General features: G+C 41.9%; 1 protein-coding gene across 2 annotated transcripts in view; it reads left to right on the top strand.

Annotated features, from left to right (window-relative positions):
* Positions 1–22,008, top strand: part of LOC146970094 (rho GTPase-activating protein 12-like) — a 115,842-nt gene that overhangs the window by 4,310 nt on the left and 89,524 nt on the right. For both annotated transcript variants that reach the window (XM_085804282.1, XM_085804283.1), the window contains exon 2: positions 10,343–11,198. In XM_085804282.1, coding sequence (XP_085660408.1) covers positions 10,434–11,198 — 765 coding nt within the window. In that variant the 5' untranslated portion in view covers positions 10,343–10,433. The remainder of the gene's footprint in view (positions 1–10,342; positions 11,199–22,008) is intronic.

Raw genomic sequence — 22,008 nt, 5'->3', positions numbered from 1 at the left:
GGGTCCACTTAGTCCACTTAGGGTCCACTAGGGTCCACTAGGGTCCACTTAGTCCACTTAGGGTCCACTAGGGTCCACTTAGGGTCCACTAGGGTCCACTTAGGGTCCACTAGGGTCCACTAGGGTCCACTAGGGTCCACTAGGGTCCACTTAGGGTCCACTAGGGTCCACTAGGGTCCACTAGGGTCCACTTAGGGTCCACTAGGGTCCACTAGGGTCCACTAGGGTCCACTTAGTCCACTTAGGGTCCACTAGGGTCCACTAGGGTCCACTTAGGGTCCACTAGGGTCCACTTAGGGTCCACTAGGGTCCACTAGGGTCCACTAGGGTCCACTTAGTCCACTTAGGGTCCAGCACATACTGTACAATTACCAATACAGTAAAAACATACAGAGTAAAACAACATGAAAAAACAAACTTATCCAGATATTGAAAGAAATAGTTCAACAGTTTAAAGATTTGCAGATAAAACACAATACTTGAGCTTATTGCTCGTCTTGTGTCGTGGTTACAGTAGCTTAGCTATGTCTATTATTGGTTGGTGTTAACTGTAAATATAGGCAATTTGATTTACTGGCACTGTATCTATTCTTAAATAAGTGCTGAGACTGCTTCCCAATCTGTGTCTCTCACATTTAACACCGCTGCTGCTGATACGTGACTCTTAACGAGGCCGAGTGACTAGTTTCACTTTGAGTTAAATGTTTCTTTATTCTTCCTCTGGGATGGAAATAACTCCTGCTCAGTAATGACCGGCCACGCTCTGCAGATAGAAACTAACTGGAGTCATGTGAGACCTGATGAGAAGAGACTGCACCTCCTCCTCCTCCTCTTCCTCATGTCTTCTCCAGTGTAAACTCTGTGTGTGTGTGTGTGTGTGTGTGTGTGTGTGTGTGTGTGTGTGTGTGTGTGTGTTGCGCTGCGTTTAGCTGAGGCGGGACCAAACACCAGGGTGTGTTTCTGTTTCCTACAACATGTGCTGACAACTACAGATTTCCTCCGACACGTCGTCTCGTCCTGACACTCCCAGGGAATCGAACCGCGGCCCCGAAGGTCTTCACAGCCTGTAGCTCAGGATGGTTTTCTTTCATTCATTCATTTGTTCGTTTATCCACCACTCCCCTCATCCCCCTCCCCACTCCCCACTCCCCTCGACCCCTCCGTGGTAAATCTTATTAGCATCACAGTAAATTAAGTTGCTTCCTGTGATTTTGCTGATTGGACTCTGAGCAGATTTGTGTTGTCTGCTGATTCTGAATCTTAATCTGCTGTAGACTGGGATCAGTGAAAGAGACACAAGCCCCCGACCCCCCAGGACAGGGGACGTCTATTATTTGTAGACGTTAATGGCACTTTCAGGTCATTAAAGCAAGAATATTATCGGGGAAAGAGATTGTTTCTCTAATGAGAAGGGTGGAGTGATGCGTCATTGGTTTAAAACGATGAGGCTGTTAATTATTCAGCTGTATATTCCTGTAAACAGGGAGATTAATCTCTGTAAAATGTTAGAAAAATGTCCAAAATGCAGAAATATGGACTTAATTATGAGGCACAACAAAGAAATCTGATTCGTCATCTGATTGTTCCACATTAGACACCATGCAGGATCTCAGAGAATCTGCGGTATTTTCCTGTAAACAGTTAGAAAATGTCTTTGTTTTGTTAAAGCTGCAGTCCAAAAAGACAGAAATATTCACTTCATCATTACACACAACAAAGAAAAGCATCCGACTGTTACACATTAGACGCCAGGATCGGAGAATATCTTGGTATTTTTATGTATTTTTGTAGATTTTTGTCTCCAATGAATCGATTATTGTTTCAGTTTCCACAGCCTGGTTGGATTTTGACCTGAAAACCCCCACACCCACTCCCACCCACTCCCACCCACTCCCACCCACTCCCCAGAAACACTTCCTGTCATATTTGTGGCGTTTGTGTTGTTTACATATGAGCTGTAAAGGCATCACAGACCACATTTTGTGAACATGTTGCACACAAGAAGCTGAAAAACTCTGTAACGGAAGCTGGTCATGATGCAGTCAGAGTGACTGAGCCGTCTGTCTGGTGGTTTATACCTAAAAAAGAAAAAACCCTCTGGCAGGATTTTAAAGGCAAGTGAGTGAAAGAGTGAGAAGAACAACGGTTATGGTCTACTGTAACTGGACGGCTGCTGCTGCGGTGACACAAACCCAGACTTTTCCCAGTCACTTTGACTAATTTACCGTCCAGATCGTTTCTTAGAAGAGCCAGTGAGTGAGTGAGCAGCTGGTGAAAGTATTTATGAGGCTAAACTGGTTCCCGGCAAAAAAAAAGAGAGGAAAAAAAAGTGTGTGAGCTGCAGCAGCGTAGCAGAGTTCAGATCAGATCTCACACCTACTGAGGAACTCTGCTCCCTGACTTCTCTGGAAAACAAGAGGTTTCCTGCACTTAGATTTAGTTATTTATTTATTTAGCCTCAGAATAAGAGTCAAGTCAAGTCCTCTGTTGTCTCTTTGGTTTCATTTTTGCACATTGCTCTTCCTCTTTATGTTACCTTCAATTCATCTTTTACTGTTGCTTTATTGTAAAACGCATTGACCTTATTTAAAAGGTATAAACTTATTTATTTAAATAAATAAATAAGTTTAAAAACTGTTATGAATGAGAGTTATTGTTAAAAAAAAACAGAACAAGAATATAACATAAAAACATTTTAAAGCAGTAGAAGTCTTAGGAGTCTTAGCAGTAGGTTCGTTACCTTTAATTGTCGGTGCAAGCTGTTTTTAGAACGGCGGAGCAGAGCCGTGAGCTGCTCAGAGCTACGCTACGTAGGCTCATTATGGGCAGGGGTGCAAACTTGTCACCTTCCGGCGAAATTCGCCGTTTTGGATCCCAAATTGGTCATTTGTGTGATTCGTGTAAATCCGCAATAAAAAAAAAATTGAGAGGGGGGGGGGGTCCGGCGAGGCGAGGCAAGCCGAGCCGAGCCGAGCCAATGCACCTGTCTCTTTAAGGCGCATGCACCTTATCTGGATGACAACGAGTGGTGGCAGCGCTCCTCTTCTGTCCAGCAATACACACCTGAAGCTTCACTTTTAATACAGACTAACTAACGCGACTTTTTGAGCATGGCGAGTGAAAGAGTCGGAGCTAGAAGATGCTCCGGCAGTGTTGTATAGGTGCTGTATGGGACCGCGTGTGTGTGATGATCGCGATCGCGGCCAATTAGCGATTAGCGCGTTTAGCATTTATTAGCTCCAGTGTCTCCTTCTCTGGAGGAGGGTCTGGCGAGCGAGACTAGCTCCAGAGCAACCTGTGCAGCAGCAGCAGCAGGAGGAGGAGGAGGAGGAGGAGGTTGACTGACTGTGGCAGGACTCCTCTGCCTCTGTTTCACTTTATGTTGCTGGTAAATAATGTGGTTGTAAAAGTAGTAGGCTAAAGTTAAATTATTTTGTATGCACTAATTAAAGGGGCAGAGCTTTAAGAGACATTTTAGCTTTTATATTTTATAAGATATATTTTTTGTAAGAACCACAATTAATAAGTATAGGTTATATATTTCAGTGAATATCTAATTGTTCTTAGCATTTGTTAGATAACTTTATTTTCCCAATAAATTAAAACATGTTGGAACTATCAATGTCTCCTCCCTTGCAGCCAGAATCTCACTACTTTTAACCTCAGACTGTCACAATGATGTATCAAATGTCAGACTGCCTCATTCTTTCAGTTTTAACCTGAATATACAAGACATGATTGATTTTCCCAACAATCAAAGTATACCAAACCGAACCGAAAACCATGACCACAAAACCGTGAACCGAACCGTTTGCTTGAACATCTTTTAAATACATATTGCCGCTTAATATGTTTTATGTAACCTATGGCATTTTTAAGCTTCATGTGTGTTATTGGACAGAAAGAGCAGCGCTGCCTCGGAGCATAGCCTACGTACAGAAAACACATTTACATCAATAAATAAATGTTTTACAATGAACCAATCAGTCTGTATTAAATTTTATTTAGTTTGAAGGCAAGGTTTGCAAGGTTCATCTGATGGACATCAAGGGACAGATTCTCCAAGTTTTGCACAGCTTTTGCTCATGCTAAACCTGCATAGGCTGAAGACCCCCTTCACATGTTTCAAAACCAAACACAGAGAGCCAGATTGTGCAGGTTTAACAGGAGCAAAAGCTGTGCAAACCTGAGTAAATCTGGACCCTAGTCTCATGCTAAAATTGACTGTAAATTCACCTTTAAAGTTGTTTTGTTTTTAAATTTCCCCGGGGGAGCATGCCCCCGGACCCCCCTAGGGGGTCGGTATCTTGTCACCTTTTTTACCCCTGATGAGTTTGCACCCCTGATGGGATTTCTTGGTTTCTCTCATCAAACTCAAACTCAACAACACTGAGATAATAACACAACATTACCAGACAGAGTTGTTTTAGAGGTAAATACAGAGACTGCTTGATGAAAAACTGTCCCTGAAGGCAACACGCATCAGCGGTTTTGCATGAATTTCCCTCTAAAACAACTCTGTGTGGTAACGTTCCATTATTATCTCATAGCGTGGTGAATGTGCAGCTCACAACTTGTCCACCAGAGCGTTGTGGAGTTGTTGGATTGTGTATTTGATGAGTTTGATGAGGGAAACCAAGAAATCCCATAATGAGCCTCCGTAGCGTAGCTCTGAGCAGCTCGCGGCTCTGCTCCGCCGTTCTAAAAACAGCTTGCACCGACAATTAAAGGTAACAAACCTACTGCTATGACTATAGGGATTATGGTGATGGGCCAATTTGCCAAAATGTTGAACTATCCCTTTAAAAACCGAAGTGCATAGAGGTGAATGTGTATTTTGTATTTCCCTCTGTTTTTTCAGACCTTTTATTTTACTGGTTGGTTTGGTTTGAGTTGAGAAGACGTGGTCAGACTTCACCACCTGGTCCTGTGGGGTTTCTGCGTTTCTGTCTGGATTCGTTTTTTGTTTTCTAGTCGTGAAAAGAGGATGAGATGGAAATAAAAAGAGGATGAGATGAGATGGAAATAAAAAGAGGATGAGATGGAAATAGAAGAAGAAAGCGTTGTTCTTCCTGTCGGCTGAATTAAGAGGTCAGAGGGTCAAACAGGAAGTGCTGCCTGCCAGCGCTCATCACCATACGCCCATCACCCAGGATAATGCATCACCGTGTGGTCAGCTCCACTCTGTGTGTGTGTGTGTGTGTGTGTGTGTCTGTGTGTGTGTGTGTGTGTGTGTGTGTGTGTGTGTGTGTGTATCGGTGTGTCTGGGCCGCTTCATTTGTCTAATGGACACAGTCTGACTCCAGAGCAGCCGATAGATCTGGTGAGATTTCCCCTCGGACTCGGAGCGTTGGGCCTGCAGCAGAGAGCAGAGCAGCTAATCCACGGTGGTGATATTATCCCATAATAATCCAGGTGCTGCTGCTCTAATCACAACTCATCACAGATCTTTATTAAGCTAATGCACCAACGAAAGTTTGACACGACAGCTGCCGCCGGCAACACACACTCACTTTTTATACAAACAGCACTTTAAACCGATTTAAACAAGAATTAGATACTCAATATATGTATATATATATAGTAGGGGTGGGAGAAAAAATCGATTCACATAAATATCACAATATCTTTTTTGACGATTTTTAAATCGATTTTTTTTTTCTAAAATTGCGTTTTTTTTATTTTATTTTATTTTTTTGTGGAATTTTTTTAAATATTGTGCAATGTGCATTTGTTCGCCTCTTTTACATACAGAGAGTCCAGGTTTTGAAAAGGGTTATAAGGGTATAAAGTTCACTTTATAACGGAGTATGTTAATTTATAGGCTCCTACAGTATTTGTGTGCAGATAAATGTTAAAAATGCTAAAGACTAAAAATCGAGAGAATCGGCAATATCGTAGAATCGCAATTTAAATCGAATCGCCATCAAAAAAAAATCGTAGAAGAATCGAATCGGGAGAAAAGCGTATCGTCCCAGCCCTAATATATAAATATATATTTACAATATGTTTTATTGAGCATCAACATCACAACATGTCCAAGTAAAAGACATAAAACAGTGCTCATATTTTAGAATTGTTTGAAAAAAGGCAGAAACAGAAAAACCCCGTCTCATCCCTCCCCAACATCTCACCCCCTACAGTAACTCTCCAGTTTCTGGGTAACAAACATGACCTAAGAAGTCGACACTAAACACAAAGTGCCAACGCTGAGAGAAAAGGAAAAAAACTAAGAAAAATGAGAAAGAAAAACAAACTTTATGTACACACACAGACACACAACACAGACTCAGACTCACACTCGACACGGGCAGTTATTTGTCGTGTGGTTGGTTAATCTCAGCTGATACAGACACTTTAATAAATACACTATTAAGCATTAGTTAAGCATTAATAAATACTGAATTCATCATTTATAACACATGATTACTCATTAGTATGTAGTTTATAAACACAGTTAAAAATGTTTTACTCATTGATAAGCACTAACTGTATTTATAAACTACATATTAATGAGTATTTATGCGTTATAAATGATGAATTCAATGCTTAACAGTGTAGTTATTATAAAGTGTTACCCCGAGATGTGATGAAAGACGCCACCGTGTGACTCTGTGACTCTGTGACTGTGCATCATGACAATAAGAACAAAAAAGTAAAAAAGTGTCTGATTATTAGAATATTGATCAGATCACTTCAGAAAACCTGTAACCAGTCGGTTTGTGTCATGTTTGGATCAGTAGGTCTTAGGGCTGGGACGATACACTTTTCTCCCGATTCGATTCTTCTACGATTTTTTGGATGGCGATTCAATTTTAATTGGGATTCTACGATATTGCCGATTCTCTCGATTTTTAGTCTTTAGCATTTTTAACAATTATCTGCACACAAATACTGTAGGAGCCTATAAATGAACATACTCCATTATAAAGTGAACTTAAACCCTTTTCAAAACCTGTATGTAAAAAAGGCGAACAAATGCACATTAATATAAAAATTTTAAAAAATTCCTTTAAAAATTTTTGAAAAAAAAATCGATTTAAAAATTGTCAAAAAAGATATCGCGATATATATGTGAATCGATTTTTTCTCCCACCCCTAGTAGATCTGTTACTGGACTCACTGATTCATCTGTAATGTGCACTGATACATGAGGAGTAGATAATAAACACAGTGTGAAATTAAACTTTATTAGTCAAGACTTTAAGTTTAAACACAGATAAATAAGTCAGTTTTCTTCCATGGTCTTGTTTTTATTAATGAGGAACATGAATCGTGATCAATCTGACATTTCTTATACTACACTCTTCCTCTACAGTGATTTAGGAGCTAATATTTGATCAGTTGCACACGTTTACATTCACACTTCACCACTGCTGCTGTGATGTTTAAATCTCTTATCTCAGCCGTTCAGACTCTCATTACACCTGATGTCGCCTCCTTTTAATGGTGAGTAATAGTAACTTTAACTTCTCATGTAAACATCACAGAGTCGTGGATAGTGGCTGAAATGAAAGAAAACACCTTTTTTTGCCACTTCAAATGTTGATGTTTCCTGGTTCAGGTCTATGTGCTTCCCAGCTGTGGGTTAATATGTAACTGGATTTACAGGGCGACTGGTAGGAAGTGTAGTGGTGTAGCGTAGTGGTGTGTTTCATAGCTCTTATGTTTCCACAGGAGTTCACTTTCAGCTGAAGATACAAGATTAAAATCTGAACTAGTCTGAAACTTATTATATAGAACTTGTAACTTGCAGCTAGAGCATGTTAAATTAATAAAACACTTTTAGTTTTAGTTTCAGCTCAGCTGTTTTTGTCTTTGTCTTTGAAGTTTATGCTCCAAGTCTCTAGAGTGTAAAGAAACGAAGCCTCGGCTGCTTCACGTGTCACTGGAGTTCTGCACATTTAGAAAAAACTAAAGTTCAGGTTGCTCAAGGTGTGTTTGCAGCCTCACCTCATGTTGCAACTCTCTGTGTGTGTGTGTGTAATGTGTGTGTGTGTGTATGTGTGACTTCAACAGGAAAGTATGTGTGTGATGTGACTAATGCCTCGGCCGCTGTCATTAGCTGACAGGAAGAGAGAGAAGGAGAGAGTTGGTCAGAGAAACAGAGATTCTGTAGAGTAAGACGACCATGTGAGTCACATTAATGCCCCCCCCCTCCTACCCCTCCTACCCCCCCCCCCCCCTTAGCTCTTACTATGTGCTGCTGCTGCTGCTGCTGCTGCTGCTGCTGCTGCTGCTCGGGGCTCTTGTCTGAGCCGACTTCTGTACGTCCAGAGGATTAAAGCCCTTTGTGTCTCACTCATTTGCCCTGATTGGGTTAGGGGGGTATTAGGCTGAGAGGGACCAGACCGTCTGTGCCTTTGTTGTGGTCGGTCGGTCGGTGTTGTGTAATAAGAGAGACAGGAAATGAAGAGGAGTCTTCTCCGAGGCGTATTTACTACATATAAAGCCTACTGACTGTTATGAGTTTATTAACTGTAGTGTAGTTGTACTACCTTTTTGTGTTTCCATTAGGTTAAAGTACATGCAGACTTTTTTAGTTTAAAGGGAGAGTTCAACATTTATTTTGGCAAATTGTCCCATTGCCATAATCCCTATAGTCATAGCAGTATGTTTGTTACCTTTATTTGTCGGTGCAAGCTGTTTTTAGAACGGCGGAGCAGAGCCGTGAGCTGCTCAGAGCTACGCTACGGAGGCTCATTATGGGATTTCTTGGTTTCCCTCATCAAACTCATCAAATACACAATCCAACAACTCCACAACGCTCTGGTGGACAAGTTGTGAGCTGCACATTCACCACGCTATGAGATAATAACACAACGTTACCACACAGAGTTGTTTTAGAGGGAAATTCATGCAAAACCACTGATGCACGTTGCCTTCAGGGACAGTTTTTCATCAACAGTTTCTGTATTTCCCTCTGAAACAACTCTGTGTGGTAACGTTGTGTTATTATCTCATAGCGTGGTGAATGTGCAGCTCACAACTTGTCCACCAGAGCGTTGTGGAGTTGTTGGATTGTGTATTTGATGAGTTTGATGAGGGAAACCAAGAAATCCCATAATGAGCCTCCGTAGCGTAGCTCTGAGCAGCTCACGGCTCTGCTCCGCCGTTCTAAAAACAGCTTGCACCGACAATTAAAGGTACAACAAACCTACTGCTATGACTATAGGGATTATGACAATGGGTCAATTTGACAAAATGTTGAACTATCCCTTTAAGATCTCGATTTATTTTGCACAGTCACATGTCTCTGTCTCTGTGTTTGTGTTCTTGTTCCCCTCGGTGTAAAATGAGTTTTTTAATGGAAAATAAACCAACTTCCTGACAAAGGCCACCTCCATTGTAACGCCAGTCAACCCATTTAAAAAAAACATATCTTGTGTTTGAAAAGACAATATGACATTTTCCACAGAAATGTTTTTTTGGGGGAAAATGCTCTGGGAATTTGCAGTATGAATCAGTCATGACAGTCTATTGTCTGACATTAACTTTAAATTCTTTTGGTGTGTCGCTGTAATTTGACAAAAGTCTTGAGGCTGGAGACATTGTAGTTACATTATTTGGGTTCACATGGAGACAAAAATATACTGATTAGAATTGGTTTAATGTCCAAACCAAATGAAAATGCTCCATATAAACAGCTCAACCAGTAAAAACAAGCCCAGAAGTGGAATAAACCTTTTCTTAAACCCAAAGAAATGAAAATTGCGTAAACGGTGCGAACCAGTGCATCATGCCGGGGTGTTCTGGTCGGACACGCCCGTTTCATACCACACGGCTGTAAAACGTCCGTTCTGAATAAATGCAGTGGCACATGTAGAGCTGCAATAATTAATTGATTAATCGTCAACTAATCTGATAATTAAATAATGGGTTTGAGACGTTTTTTTAAGAAAAAAAGTCCAAATTCTCTGATTTCAGCTTCTTCAATGTGAATATTTCTGTTCTGTTTCAGTTCCTTTATGACGATAAACTGAGTCTCTCTTTGGTTTGTGGACAAAATGAGACATTTGAGGACGATGTCGTCTGGTGGTTTGAGAAACAATGATTGATATTTAACATTTTATTGACCAAACAACTAATCGATTGATCGTTTAAATAATCGACAGATGAATCAATAATGAAAATAATGGTTAGTTGCAGCCTTAGACACATGTAAACACCAGATCGGATAAGATCATATCACATGTAAACAGTTAATAAGACTCATTCTGAATGAACCTGTTGAACATGTCGCCCCTCGGCCGCCAGCGTATTGATTATTGGATTATTGGAAACGTCCCACCACATGTTGATGTTTATTTCACATGGTGCGTCTCGTCTGTGTGTTTTCCAGCTCTGCTCATGACGCCATGCTGACGGTCGTCTCCTGGTTGCCGCGGTGATCTGCTGCCTGGTGGAGTGGACGGACGGACGTAGCTGCCGTCATGGCGGAGCTGCCCATCGCCCCGGGGCAGGTCTACATCGAGGTGGAGTACGACTACGAGTACAAGTCCAAGGACCGGCTGATCTCCATCCGGCAGGGCGAGTGCTACCTGCTGGTGAAGAAGAGCAACGAGGACTGGTGGCAGGTGAGGAGGGAGGAGGGCAGCAAGGCCTTCTACGTGCCCGCGCAGTACGTCCGCGAGGTCCGCAAGGCGCTGATGCCGCCGCCCAAACACGTCCCGCTGCACCCGCCGGCCGGAGAGGAAGCCGCCGTGGGAGGAAGAGGAGGAGGAGGAGGCAGCGTGGCCCGTGGCGGTGGCGGCGGTTCGCTCTGGGTGAAGCCGACCAGTCTGGACCTGGGACACCACGACCACGAGAACCAGCACAGACACGAGTCCAGCAGCTACCGCCGCTCGCCATCGTCTCAGGCCGCCGCCGCCTCGGGGCACGCTGCCGCCAGCCCGCCGATCCCCCGCCGGGACAGCAACCACCACCACCACCACCACCAGCAGCAGCAGCAGCCCACCACGCCTACGGACTACGACTACGACCACGAGGCCCAGGCCGCCGCGGGCGGAGGAGGAGTCCACAGAGGACACGGCGGCCATGGCGGCTCGCTGCCTCGGACCAGGGCTCGCTCCCCGGACGTGGCCCGGGCGCCGCTGGACGTGGACACGCAGCGCTGTGACTCGGCCGGGGAGGAGAGACCCACCAACGACTCAGAGTCTGGGGACGAACTGAGCAGCTCGTCCACCGAACACCTGCAGGTAAACACACACACACACACACACACACACACACACACTTCACTGCCGTGGTCGAGTCGCTTTATGAACCAAGTTCAAAGTTCAAACTTCTTTTATCTGGGTTGAGATTCTGCTTGTTTATAAAAAGGGAAACTGCTGCACGGACGAGAAACAGACAGAAACGATTAAAGACCCACAGAAATCTAAGATAAAACATCAAGACAATAGAAACACTGAGACAATAAGAAACAGTGTAATAGATCAAATCAATGTGCAAGAAGAAAAATGCGAGCTAATAAGAAGGCTGTGCAAAAATTAGCCAAACATTCATTTAAGCAAAGTGCTTATGCTTTTCATGTTTGCTTGTTAAAGGTACATTGTGTAGGAATTATTACTCCCATCTAGCGTTGTGGTTGTATATCGCAAGCAACTCAATCATATTTTTCATGCTGCATTCACGTGAAATTGGGCAGACGGCAGACGGACGACAGCCGCTGCAGGAAACGGCATCAACAAGCCTCTATGTAAACAAGTGGTCCGTCAGCACGAGGCAAAACAATACACGTGACAACACGTTGTCATGGCGATGTCGTATTGTTTACCTGACCCACGTTTTACTGGCTTTCTCTCGACTTCTGTGCCTAAAAAGTTTGTTACCGACGGCCGTCTGCCCGACTGCAGGTGAATGCAGCACGTGGAAGGGAAGCAAAATGAACCGTTGCTGTTGTGTGAGGGTCCTGCTGTGGCCGACCCCCTCGCATATACTGTAGCAGCACAAGTATAAACTGCTGTGGCTGCAGCTTAATTAAAGAGAAAACCAGAAACAAAAGTAACGTTTGCAGCACACGATGCAGGTCCACGTTGATCAGAGAGGAGGCAACAGGCCGCGCACAAGAGAGAAGGTGAGATGTGTTTGTTTATGGAAGGAAAAGCTTCTTTTAGTGCTGTTTTCAACTAATTTATCTGGCAAAACGTTATTCCGATTAACTGCTTGATGCACGTACACAAAGGTTTTAATCAGATCTCTTTATTTCACGTCCATGTAAACGGTGAAGTTGTAATTTCTGATCAGAATGATAATAATCAGATTAGAGAAAATAAACTTGGCCAGTGTTCAATAGTCTTCTTCTACTCTCGTTGTTTTATTATAGCACATTATAGGCGACAGTAAGTTTGACTCTTCCTGCTGGTCGATGCTGATTCGCTGCCACTCAGAGTTTAGAGCCAACGGCAGCTTTTAGCTTTTAGCTTTTAGCTTTTCTCTTTTCTCTTTTGGCCCGTGAGCTCGGTCACTGGGGGTGTTTGTCCCTGAGCTCGTTAGCTCGGTCCGCCGCTGAACAAAAGCCAGTGAGAAAATAGAAACCGGGTCTGTGTGTGTGTGTGTGTGTGTGTGTGTGTGTGTGGCGGCGCTGCCACTGGGTGTGTAGACCTCTCTTTTGTGTGTGTGTGTGTGTGTGTGGCTGCAGGGAGGAGGTTAGAGTTGTGTTCAAGTTACACGTACATGTATAAGACTGGGACCTTTTTTCTCTGGGAGTTTGTGGAGATTTGACCTAAATACCAACATTAATATGTGTCACACAGAGAAATTCTGCCAATTTTTCTTTTTTTAGAAGGTTTTTCTCTGGAGTTTTTCCTCAGTGGATGTAGTGATGAGGCTGGGTAAAGACCTTAGACAAATAGAACTGCCATTGCCTTCCATAGCAAACGACTGTACAGAGTTATTTGTGTCGGGACATGTGAGATTTACATTCGCTTTTGCACAGTTTTTTATATTTTAGATGCATGTTGCCCTATGATTTTTACATTGAATCACTCATAAAGCTGTTTAAAAATGCGTTTATTCCTTCAGATGTGGCATGAAGAAGGTCACAATGACTGAAAGCTTGCAATAAGTTTATATACGCACAGTGTTTTGAGTGTGCGGTTGCTACTTTGTTGTTTTTCAACATCAGTTTCAGATGTGGCGTAAAAATGTACAAAAGAAAATATTAGATTAGACAGACACTGTTGTATGACAGAGTATTAGGGCCACATTGAGAAAATTCTTTTTTCACAGACTTTAAGTGGCAATTTAATGAGTAAAAAGTCATAAATTAACAGGAAAAAAGTGGTAATTGTACCAGTAAATGGATACGGTAGGCTGTTCTGGTTCTGTATGTGGAATAGATGCATTTCCTTGCATATTGTTTTAAGTTCAAAGTATCTCCTTGTGTGTGAAACCTATACTGAAGCACACAACTTCATGAAAAGCTCCACGGCCTCATTTTAACAACTTTCCTCCTCTAAAACAACAGGATAAAATATTATGACTTTATTCTTGTAAAACTATGACTTTATTCCCAGTGTGGCCGTAATACTCCGTCGTACTGCTGCACTAAAATATACGTACGTTTCCTTTCTTTCTGCTGCTGGCGCTGGTCGTTGTTTTTCTTTCAGACTGTTTCTGTGCAGCCAAAACAAAGCGCTGATACGTCAGCCGATGACACAAGTTTGTTAAAGGTTATCTGAAAGTGAACATGCACGGCTCGCTGTCTGAGTGAAAGCTGCTCAGTCTACAGTCGTTCTCCCTCCTTCTCTCCTTCCCTCCTTCCCTCCTTCTCTCCCTCCCTGTGTGTTGTTGTTGTTGTGCGCTGTGTCAATGGCAGGAGAAAAGGTCAAAGCTGTCAAAGTCGTCGAGCTCGTTTTGGTTTTTGTTACCTACACAACCAGTCCAGCTTCGTCTCAGAGTGAAGCCATGTGTGATTTCTCTCAGACTCTGAGTCACTTGATCCAGAAGTGTAATTATTATATCACAGTGAGGTTGATCTGGTTCTCCCTCATTCACTCACACACTCACTCACTCACTCACTCACTCACTGGCTGTTTCACATTTCACTATCAGAACTCCTCAAACAAACCGCTCTGCATCAGGTGTAAAGTAAAGAGTATTACTAGTTAAAAAGATCAAAACCTGCTGCTGCTCGGATCAGTTGAAGTTGTTTAGTCGTAGTTGAGCGGTTTTAAAACTCTCTCTCACTTTTTATTTGACTTTGATAGACCACATTAAAACCGAAGATACCGTATAGGGCTGAACGATTTATCGTTTTCTGATCGAAATCGCGATTTCAAACAGCGCGATCACGTGATCGTCAAAGCTGCGATTTTTTTCAGTGCTCCTGACTGACCTAGGATCTGTTTTCGACTATTTCACACATGCATGCCGTCTCCGTGCCATCCTGCCAAGCTCACCGATCAGAAGCGGCATGCTGCTCGTGGACAGGTCAGGCTAACCAATCAGTGAAACCTGCACCACCTGCTCGTTAATTTCAGAAATGGCTGTTATGCACCTCACCCTGACTTGTACCAGCCTTTAAGAGTTTCTGTGTTCACTATTTTTGCTTTGTTTGAATTTTTTTGTTTAATGCTATAAAAGGAAATATTTGTGCGCTGCTGAGCCACAAATGAAAGAGTAGTGTCTTTAACTTGTGCATGTTTCTTAATAAATAATTTTCTAATCAATGCTTAACTTTAGTTTTCATTCTTGCATTAGAGTAATGACATTTATTTTGAATGGAATGATGTAATATCTGTTAATGTTACTGTACATTATGTATATTGCACTGAAACATGATTTGAAGAAAATCGTGAAACAAATCGAAATTGAAAAATCTGCCAGAAAAATCGCAATTAGATCTTTTCCTAAAATCGTTCAGCCCTAATACCGTATTGACCCGAATATAAGACGATATTTTTTCCGTCAAAAAAAGTGACTGAAAAAGACGGGTCGTCTTATATTCGGGGTCTAGATATTTATATATGCAAATCAGCGGGTGACATCAAACAACGTCTGTCCAAGCAAGTCGGGGCTTTTCTTCCTCTCACACAGCCTCTTATCTGCTGCTGCGCTGGGCCGTGCACCGTTGGCCTACTTTGTCACTACTTTGTCACTACTTGTCTGACTGGTCCACTTCAACACGCCAGCCCGGCCGTCCCATCTCGCTCCAGGCTTCAGTCCTTACAACATCGAGTCTGGTTTACACTCACTACTGTGTCAATGTGCCATCGCCTCGCTGCTTCATATCTCACACAGTCTGACTCTGGATGATGTAAAGATTATTACCAACGTCTCCATCTCATTGTCATTTGCTGACGGGTCTTTGTTTATTTAATCTCCAGTTCATTCTGGCAGCTGATTGGCTGCTCAGTCTGTTCTGCTCTACAATATTCAGCGTCTTTCTGAGGAAACTCCGTGAACTTGTTCCTGTTGTGACCGAGGTGATGATGAGTTTGCAAAAAAATCACAATTTAGCCAGTCAGCTCGTTCACAGCTTTTTCTTCTCTGTCGAATCAAACACCTGAGAACAAAAAGCTCAGGGAGGCGATTTACTCTGTGATCAAAAGGACAAACGTCTGCACCAACCTTCCTCCTCCTCCTCCTCCTCCTCCTCCTCCTCCTCCTCCTCCTCTTCTTCTTCTTCTTCTTCTTCAAAGAAGAATAACAGCATTTTGCTGTGAAGTGGCTCCAGGAAACGTTGAGATATTTTGTGTGAAAATGCTTCAGGATTCAGGAAGTGTTGAGTTTGAGTTTTTGCTGAAAGTTCATTTCAGTTCGGTTCAGGCCGGGTCAGGGTCTAGCCGAGGTTAGGTCTGGTTGTTCAGGGTTTATTCCAGGCAATTTAGCTCATTTTGGACCCAAAAATAGAACTAATTGTCACAGAAGGTTTTTCACCATACATATTCCATTAGTGTATTTTCCAAGAAACTTGTAATACAAAAAATGTTACTTTTAATGTCTATTTTCATTGTGTAAAGTTTCATTGTGGTAGGAGTAAAGAAAAAAAATAAGCCTAATCTGGTGTATTTTGGGCATATTTGATTAGTGTAAGGCTCATTTGCATATTCAAATTAATTTTCAAAGAAACTTGTAATACAAAAAATGTTACATATATTGGATACTTTCATTGTGTAAAGTTTCATTGTGATAGGAGTAAAGGGAAAAAATAGCCCCATTGGGGTGTATTGTTGTCTGCACCATAGACTTTATACAGTAAATAATGATGAGAATTAAACATATTTCCCCAACTAGGATTTCTTAGGACTTTTAGTATGTTGTTCTAGACACCTCATAGAAATGATGGATGGTGAAAAACCTTCTGTGACAATTAGTCTGTCGTAAAACGCTATTTTGCCTGGACTAGTTAGGAGGCTGAAACACATGAGACAAAGTTATAAAGAAAGAATAAGAATAAGAACAGAAACGGTGCACGTTTGAAAACTGTTTTATTTTATTTTATTTTACAGTAAGTTAGCAGCTGAGATGGGACACTGGAGCCACTGGAGCAGATGTTTCCCTCCAGCCACTGAGTATAATGGTTGTCAGGGGCTCAGTGTGTTTTAATTTGCTGCCTCGCTGCACCGCCTCGTCCTCTTCCTCCTCCTCCTCATCATCATCTCTCCTCGCTCCAGGATCATAATAATCCAGCAGCACTCGTGAGAAACACTCAGCGTACGTCCCATACACCGTTACCTGCTGTGTGTGTGTAAGAACTCAGTGTAATTATAGTTTTAGGAAATGAACAGCGACTCCTCCCTCTCCTGTCATGTGCGTTAATCTTTGGATACATTTACACAGGGGAAGTATAAGAATATTTGGACCTCTACAGTTCAGTCTGAGCTGCACAAAGATCATATTTAAAAAACAGCTGGAGAAAATAAAGTCTTAATACACTTGAATCTACAGAATCCAAGACACTAAAATTAATTAAAATAAGACTACACATATATATATATATGGTATCATGGTAGATGATACATAACGCTCTCCACCGCTCCATGGATTGATTTCTCACCGGCTTCGTTGTAAACAAATGCACATGGAGGGCAGAAACTAAACCTTCATACTGCAGTACATTAACTTAAATATGCCTATCGCATAATTGTACAAAATAAACACTCATACGAAGTAATTTCGAAAATGAATAACACTATTGTTTATTGTGTTTCACTGTTAAAGGGGAACTGTGAAAGTCTGGTCGCTTTTCCTCTGTTTCACTAACCCTCCTCTCCTCCATGTGCATCTGTTTACAACGAAGCCGGTGAGAAATCAATCAATCAATCATGGAGTAGGGATGGGTATTGATAAGAATTTAGCGATTCCGATTCCATTATCGATATTGCTTATCGATTCGATTCCTTATCGATTCTCTTATCAATTCTCATTGGGTGAGGGAATAAAAGAGAAATGGGTTTGTTTGCATTAATGCAGTGGTTCCCAACCTTTTTTGGCTTACGACCCCTTTTGACATCACAAATTTCTGGTGACCCTCAATCAAGATGAGCAAGCTCAGATATTTGTATATGCTGCATTTTATTTGATCTTGATTTATATTCAAGAAAGTGAATGTATAAAGAATATAGTTGTTTAAGATTGTGAAAAATAATTAGTTTATTTATTTATTTATTTATTTTTAATCAATTACTAGACATTTAAGGCGATCCCATTTGAATTCCAGGCGACCCCACATGGGGTCCCAACCCCAAGGTTGAAAACACTGCATTAATGGCTCTAACATTAAAAAAGTAGACAGGACCGACCTACCTGGACAGGTTAACACTAGACCACTGTGGCTGTGGGCCAGCTGTGCTCACAGGAGGAATTTAACAATGTTTCCATTTCATGGTTTTCACGCATCTGTATTCTTCTCACTAGTTATTGTTTTCATAACGTTCGTTTTTATGCGGAGTGAGCGAGCGAAAGAGAGAGCGCGCGAGAGAAAAGACACAGGGCGCAGCTACCGTTTCACGTGGCTACGAGCAAAACCTGAAAGGAAGTGGTTAGAATAAAGAGAGAAAAACAGAACGAATATGTAGCCTGTTCAGGAGACGTTGTCCTGTCCTCACGACGTGAGGGAGGGAGGACCGGAGGGTGGCTCTGGCTCACAGGTTAGTGATGAGGAAACGTCACTGTCAGCTGCATCTGTCAGCAGCTCCGCTCCACACAGACACCACACTAACTTTATTTTGTGAGAACAAACGGTGACATGTGGATATAAACACTAAGCACCCCCATTTATAATGATGATTGGTTTTAACGTAACGTCACGTAACGTTATTAATCAATTAATGCGCAAGTTTCTGAACCAAACGGAATCGATAAGGGGATCGTTAAAGCAGACACGCACACGATTCCAGGAATTGATCCAAGTTGGAACCGGTTCCGAAGAGGAACCGGTTTTCGATTCCCATCCCTATCATGGAGTGGTTAATAACGTTATTTATCATATATACGATGTTACCATGTGTATATCTGTGTAGTCTTATCTGTCATAAACAAGAGATTACAGGTTACGGGTTAGCGCGTTACGTTGTGTGGCGGTGTTGCCATGGAGACGAGAGCTGGGACACCGGGTCGGAGGCTCTGATCTTACCAGGTTGGTTTTCAGTCAAGAGACATGTTTCCATGTGGACGGGCTCTGTGACGGTGCTGTGTGAAGGAGGTGTGTGTGTGTGTGTGTGTGTTAGTCTGTAATTTAGAAAAATAAAGTTTTTTTTAAAGAGCTGTAATTACCAAGAAAGTTTTTTTTTTCCTTTACACTCTGTTTTTAGCTTCAACTTGGAAACTAAACCCCCCCCCACCCCCCCCCCCCCACCCCCACCCCGCCCCGCCCCCCGGCTGAACCTCCATCTCTCTCTCTGACGGCTCTAATCAACTAAAACCTCTTAACGACGCTCCGCAGGATGATTGATTGATTGGAGGAAACACTTCCTCATTTCTTTGATTACTCACTCAGACAGGAAGTGGAGTTATGGCAGACAGGGGGTGTGTGTGTGTGTGTGTGTGTGTGTGTGTGTGTGTGTTTTTGTTTTTTGTGTGTTTGTGCTCGTGCTTATGTTGCATATTATATCAGATAATAATAATAATAAGTAATATATTCATCCTGTTGCTCAGCTGCTCGCTATCCACACACACTCAGTCATCTCTGTTCATTAATTCCTGTTATTAAAAGACACACACATGAGTGGACACACACACACACACACACACACACACACACACACACACACACACACACACACACACACACACACAGACAGACACACACAGTGGGTTAATAGCAGCTCAGCCATCTGCACTGCTGCTAATTCTGCTTTTCTGCTTTTATCATATCACATGTTATAATATGCAGCAGCAGCAGCAGCAGCAGCAGCAGCAGTTCAGAGGAGAGCGACGTTAAATCACACAACAAGTTGTTTTCACACGGCAACAATCTGCTGTGGAGAAACTTTCCTGTGTGTTTTTGTTTTGTTTTGCTGCTGCTGGATAATGAACGACAACACTGAGACAATTAAACGGCGCTCTGCTCTGCTTTGCTTTGCTGAGCGGCGCTGTGACGTCGACTGTTGACAGAAGGGGAGTGGAAGTGACGCCGAGCTATGAATACACTCTTCACCACCACCGCCGCTGCTGCCGCTGCTGCTTCTGTCGTCCTCCACATGCTTTTTCTTTTTTCTTTTGTTTATATTCCTTTCTTTTTTTCTTCTTATCTCCCTCCGTCATGTTTCCTGCCACATTGTTTTGTTTTATTTTGGGTTTTTTCGGCCTTCTGTCACAAACCCACGTCCTCTCACATCTGGGTCGGTGTTCAGCAGCCACAAAGGCCACGCTGCCGTCGTGTTTTTATTATTAACAATTAGTCTCCTTGTTATTAAACTAGAGAGAGTTTGCTTGGTTCTTTGAGTCATTGTTGTCAGAAATGTCAAAAAAAGACAATATACTGTAGAATATGAAGAGGCGGAAACCAGAACTGTTGGGCGTGCAGCAACACCAAAACTATTTTAAATGTAATAAAGTCAATAACATAATAATTTGCCAATAATGTAATAAAATGCTTGAGTCAATAACCTTAATACCATTTGAAAATGTAATGTAATAACTGGTTATTACAATGTCAAAAGTTTTTTTAACTGGGCCAATAACGTAATAACCAGCCAATAATGTATTATGCATCTTATTACATAAATTTTATTACATTATTGGCTTTCCTACATTTAAAGTAAAGGTAAATTCATGTAAAACCACTGATGCACGTTGCCTTCAGGGACAGTTTTTCATCAACAGTCTCTGTATTTCCCTCTAAAACAACTCTGTGTGGTAACGTTGTGTTATTATCTCATAGCGTGGTGAATGTGCAGCTCACAACTTGTCCACCAGAGCGTTGTGGAGTTGTTGGATTGTGTATTTGATGAGTTTGATGAGGGAAAGAAACCAAGAAATCCCATAATGAGCCTCCGTAGCGTAGCTCTGAGCAGCTCACGGCTCTGCTCCACCGTTCTAAAAACAGCTTGCACCGACAATTAAAGGTAACAAACCTACTGCTAATATGGCAATGGGCCAATTTGCCAAAAATGTTGAACTAACCCTTTAAATTATTAAGATATTTGAAGGTCATTTTTTTTTTTTGATGCGTTCATTCATCTCTGGTGATGGATTTAACAGTTTCTGTCTGTGGTCGTGTCTGTTTTCTCTGCTCATCGCCCATGTTACCAAGCAAACCCTCAGGGGTTCATAGTGCTGTTCTGTTCTCTTGTCAACCTGGGACACACACAGACACACACACACAGACGAACAGACACACACACACACACACACACACACACACACACACACACACACACACACACACACACACACAGGGCTTGAGGCAGTCTGGCAGCCGACCCACAGCTTTGCAGTGTGTGGCTGTTGTGTAACAGAGCAGGGCTCGAGCCGGGTTTCACACCCTCACTGTGTTTCTCTCTCTCTCTTTTCCTTCCTTCTCCTTTCTTCATTTTAAATTCCTCCACTCCTCCTCCTCCTCCTCCTCTTCCTCTCCTCTGAATCTCCATCATCTTCATTGGTTGGTTGCAGTTAGTTAGTTAGTTAGTTAGTTAGTTAGTTTGTTAGTTAGTTAGTTAGTTTAGTTAGTTTATTTCGGACATGTTAAAAGAAATAAAACACAATACAGAAATGGACAGACATAACATAAAAACTTTGCACAACATATGAACAAAAAATATACATAAAAAAAATAAAATAAAGTAATTGAAAATAAAGGTAATTTGATTTTTTTTTTTATTGTATTGTATTTATTGCTGTAGCTCCGACATTTTAACAACCAAACACTGTAAAAAACACGAGACGAGCTTCCTAAAACACAAGCGTCTCGACATTAAACACATTTCATTTTTATTTCGTCCTTTAGCTGCACAACAGATATTCTTCTTCCACTGCAGGACATTAGTCTGTGGATGTGTCATGATGTGGCACATTTTTTTTTACAACTCAGACAGGAAGTGTTTTTGGCTAATCCAGTGATTCATCTGTGCAATCATGGACGTACTTACTTACTTCATCCCCGCTGCACAGACGGTAAAACCGTTATTGCCTAAATCTGTCCTGTTTGATTTGCCAATACAACCACAGACTTTATAGAGGTGGGGCCACCTACAGCTGCTCCCTTAACAGAGTCATATGCTATTATGGTTTATTGTGAGGATTAGACTAGACTAGAGCGCTGCTACTGGGGTCCACATTTAAAAAACCGAACATTTAAAACATACATTTACAGTCACAACATGTATAAGACAAGACAAGTCAACAAAAACTTAAATTCAATCTTTACAACAGGTATGAATCATCATCCTAAATCAAAGAACATCTGTGACCCGTTCTATCAAAATGAGTCGGATGTCGCAACGTTCTATTTTTAGATAATCAGCTGATAACGTGGAAAACCAAAATCAAAATCAAACATTTTTTTTTACCCTAATTTAAAAGCAATGACATTCAAAAACAATCTCCCAAAGTTTCACA

Source organism: Trachurus japonicus, chromosome 17 (assembly GCF_045865225.1).
Source record: "Trachurus japonicus isolate A0001 chromosome 17, Traja_1.0".
In the NCBI taxonomy this organism is placed as follows: domain Eukaryota; kingdom Metazoa; phylum Chordata; class Actinopteri; order Carangiformes; family Carangidae; genus Trachurus; species Trachurus japonicus.
This window is presented reverse-complemented; position numbering and strand designations above follow the sequence as displayed.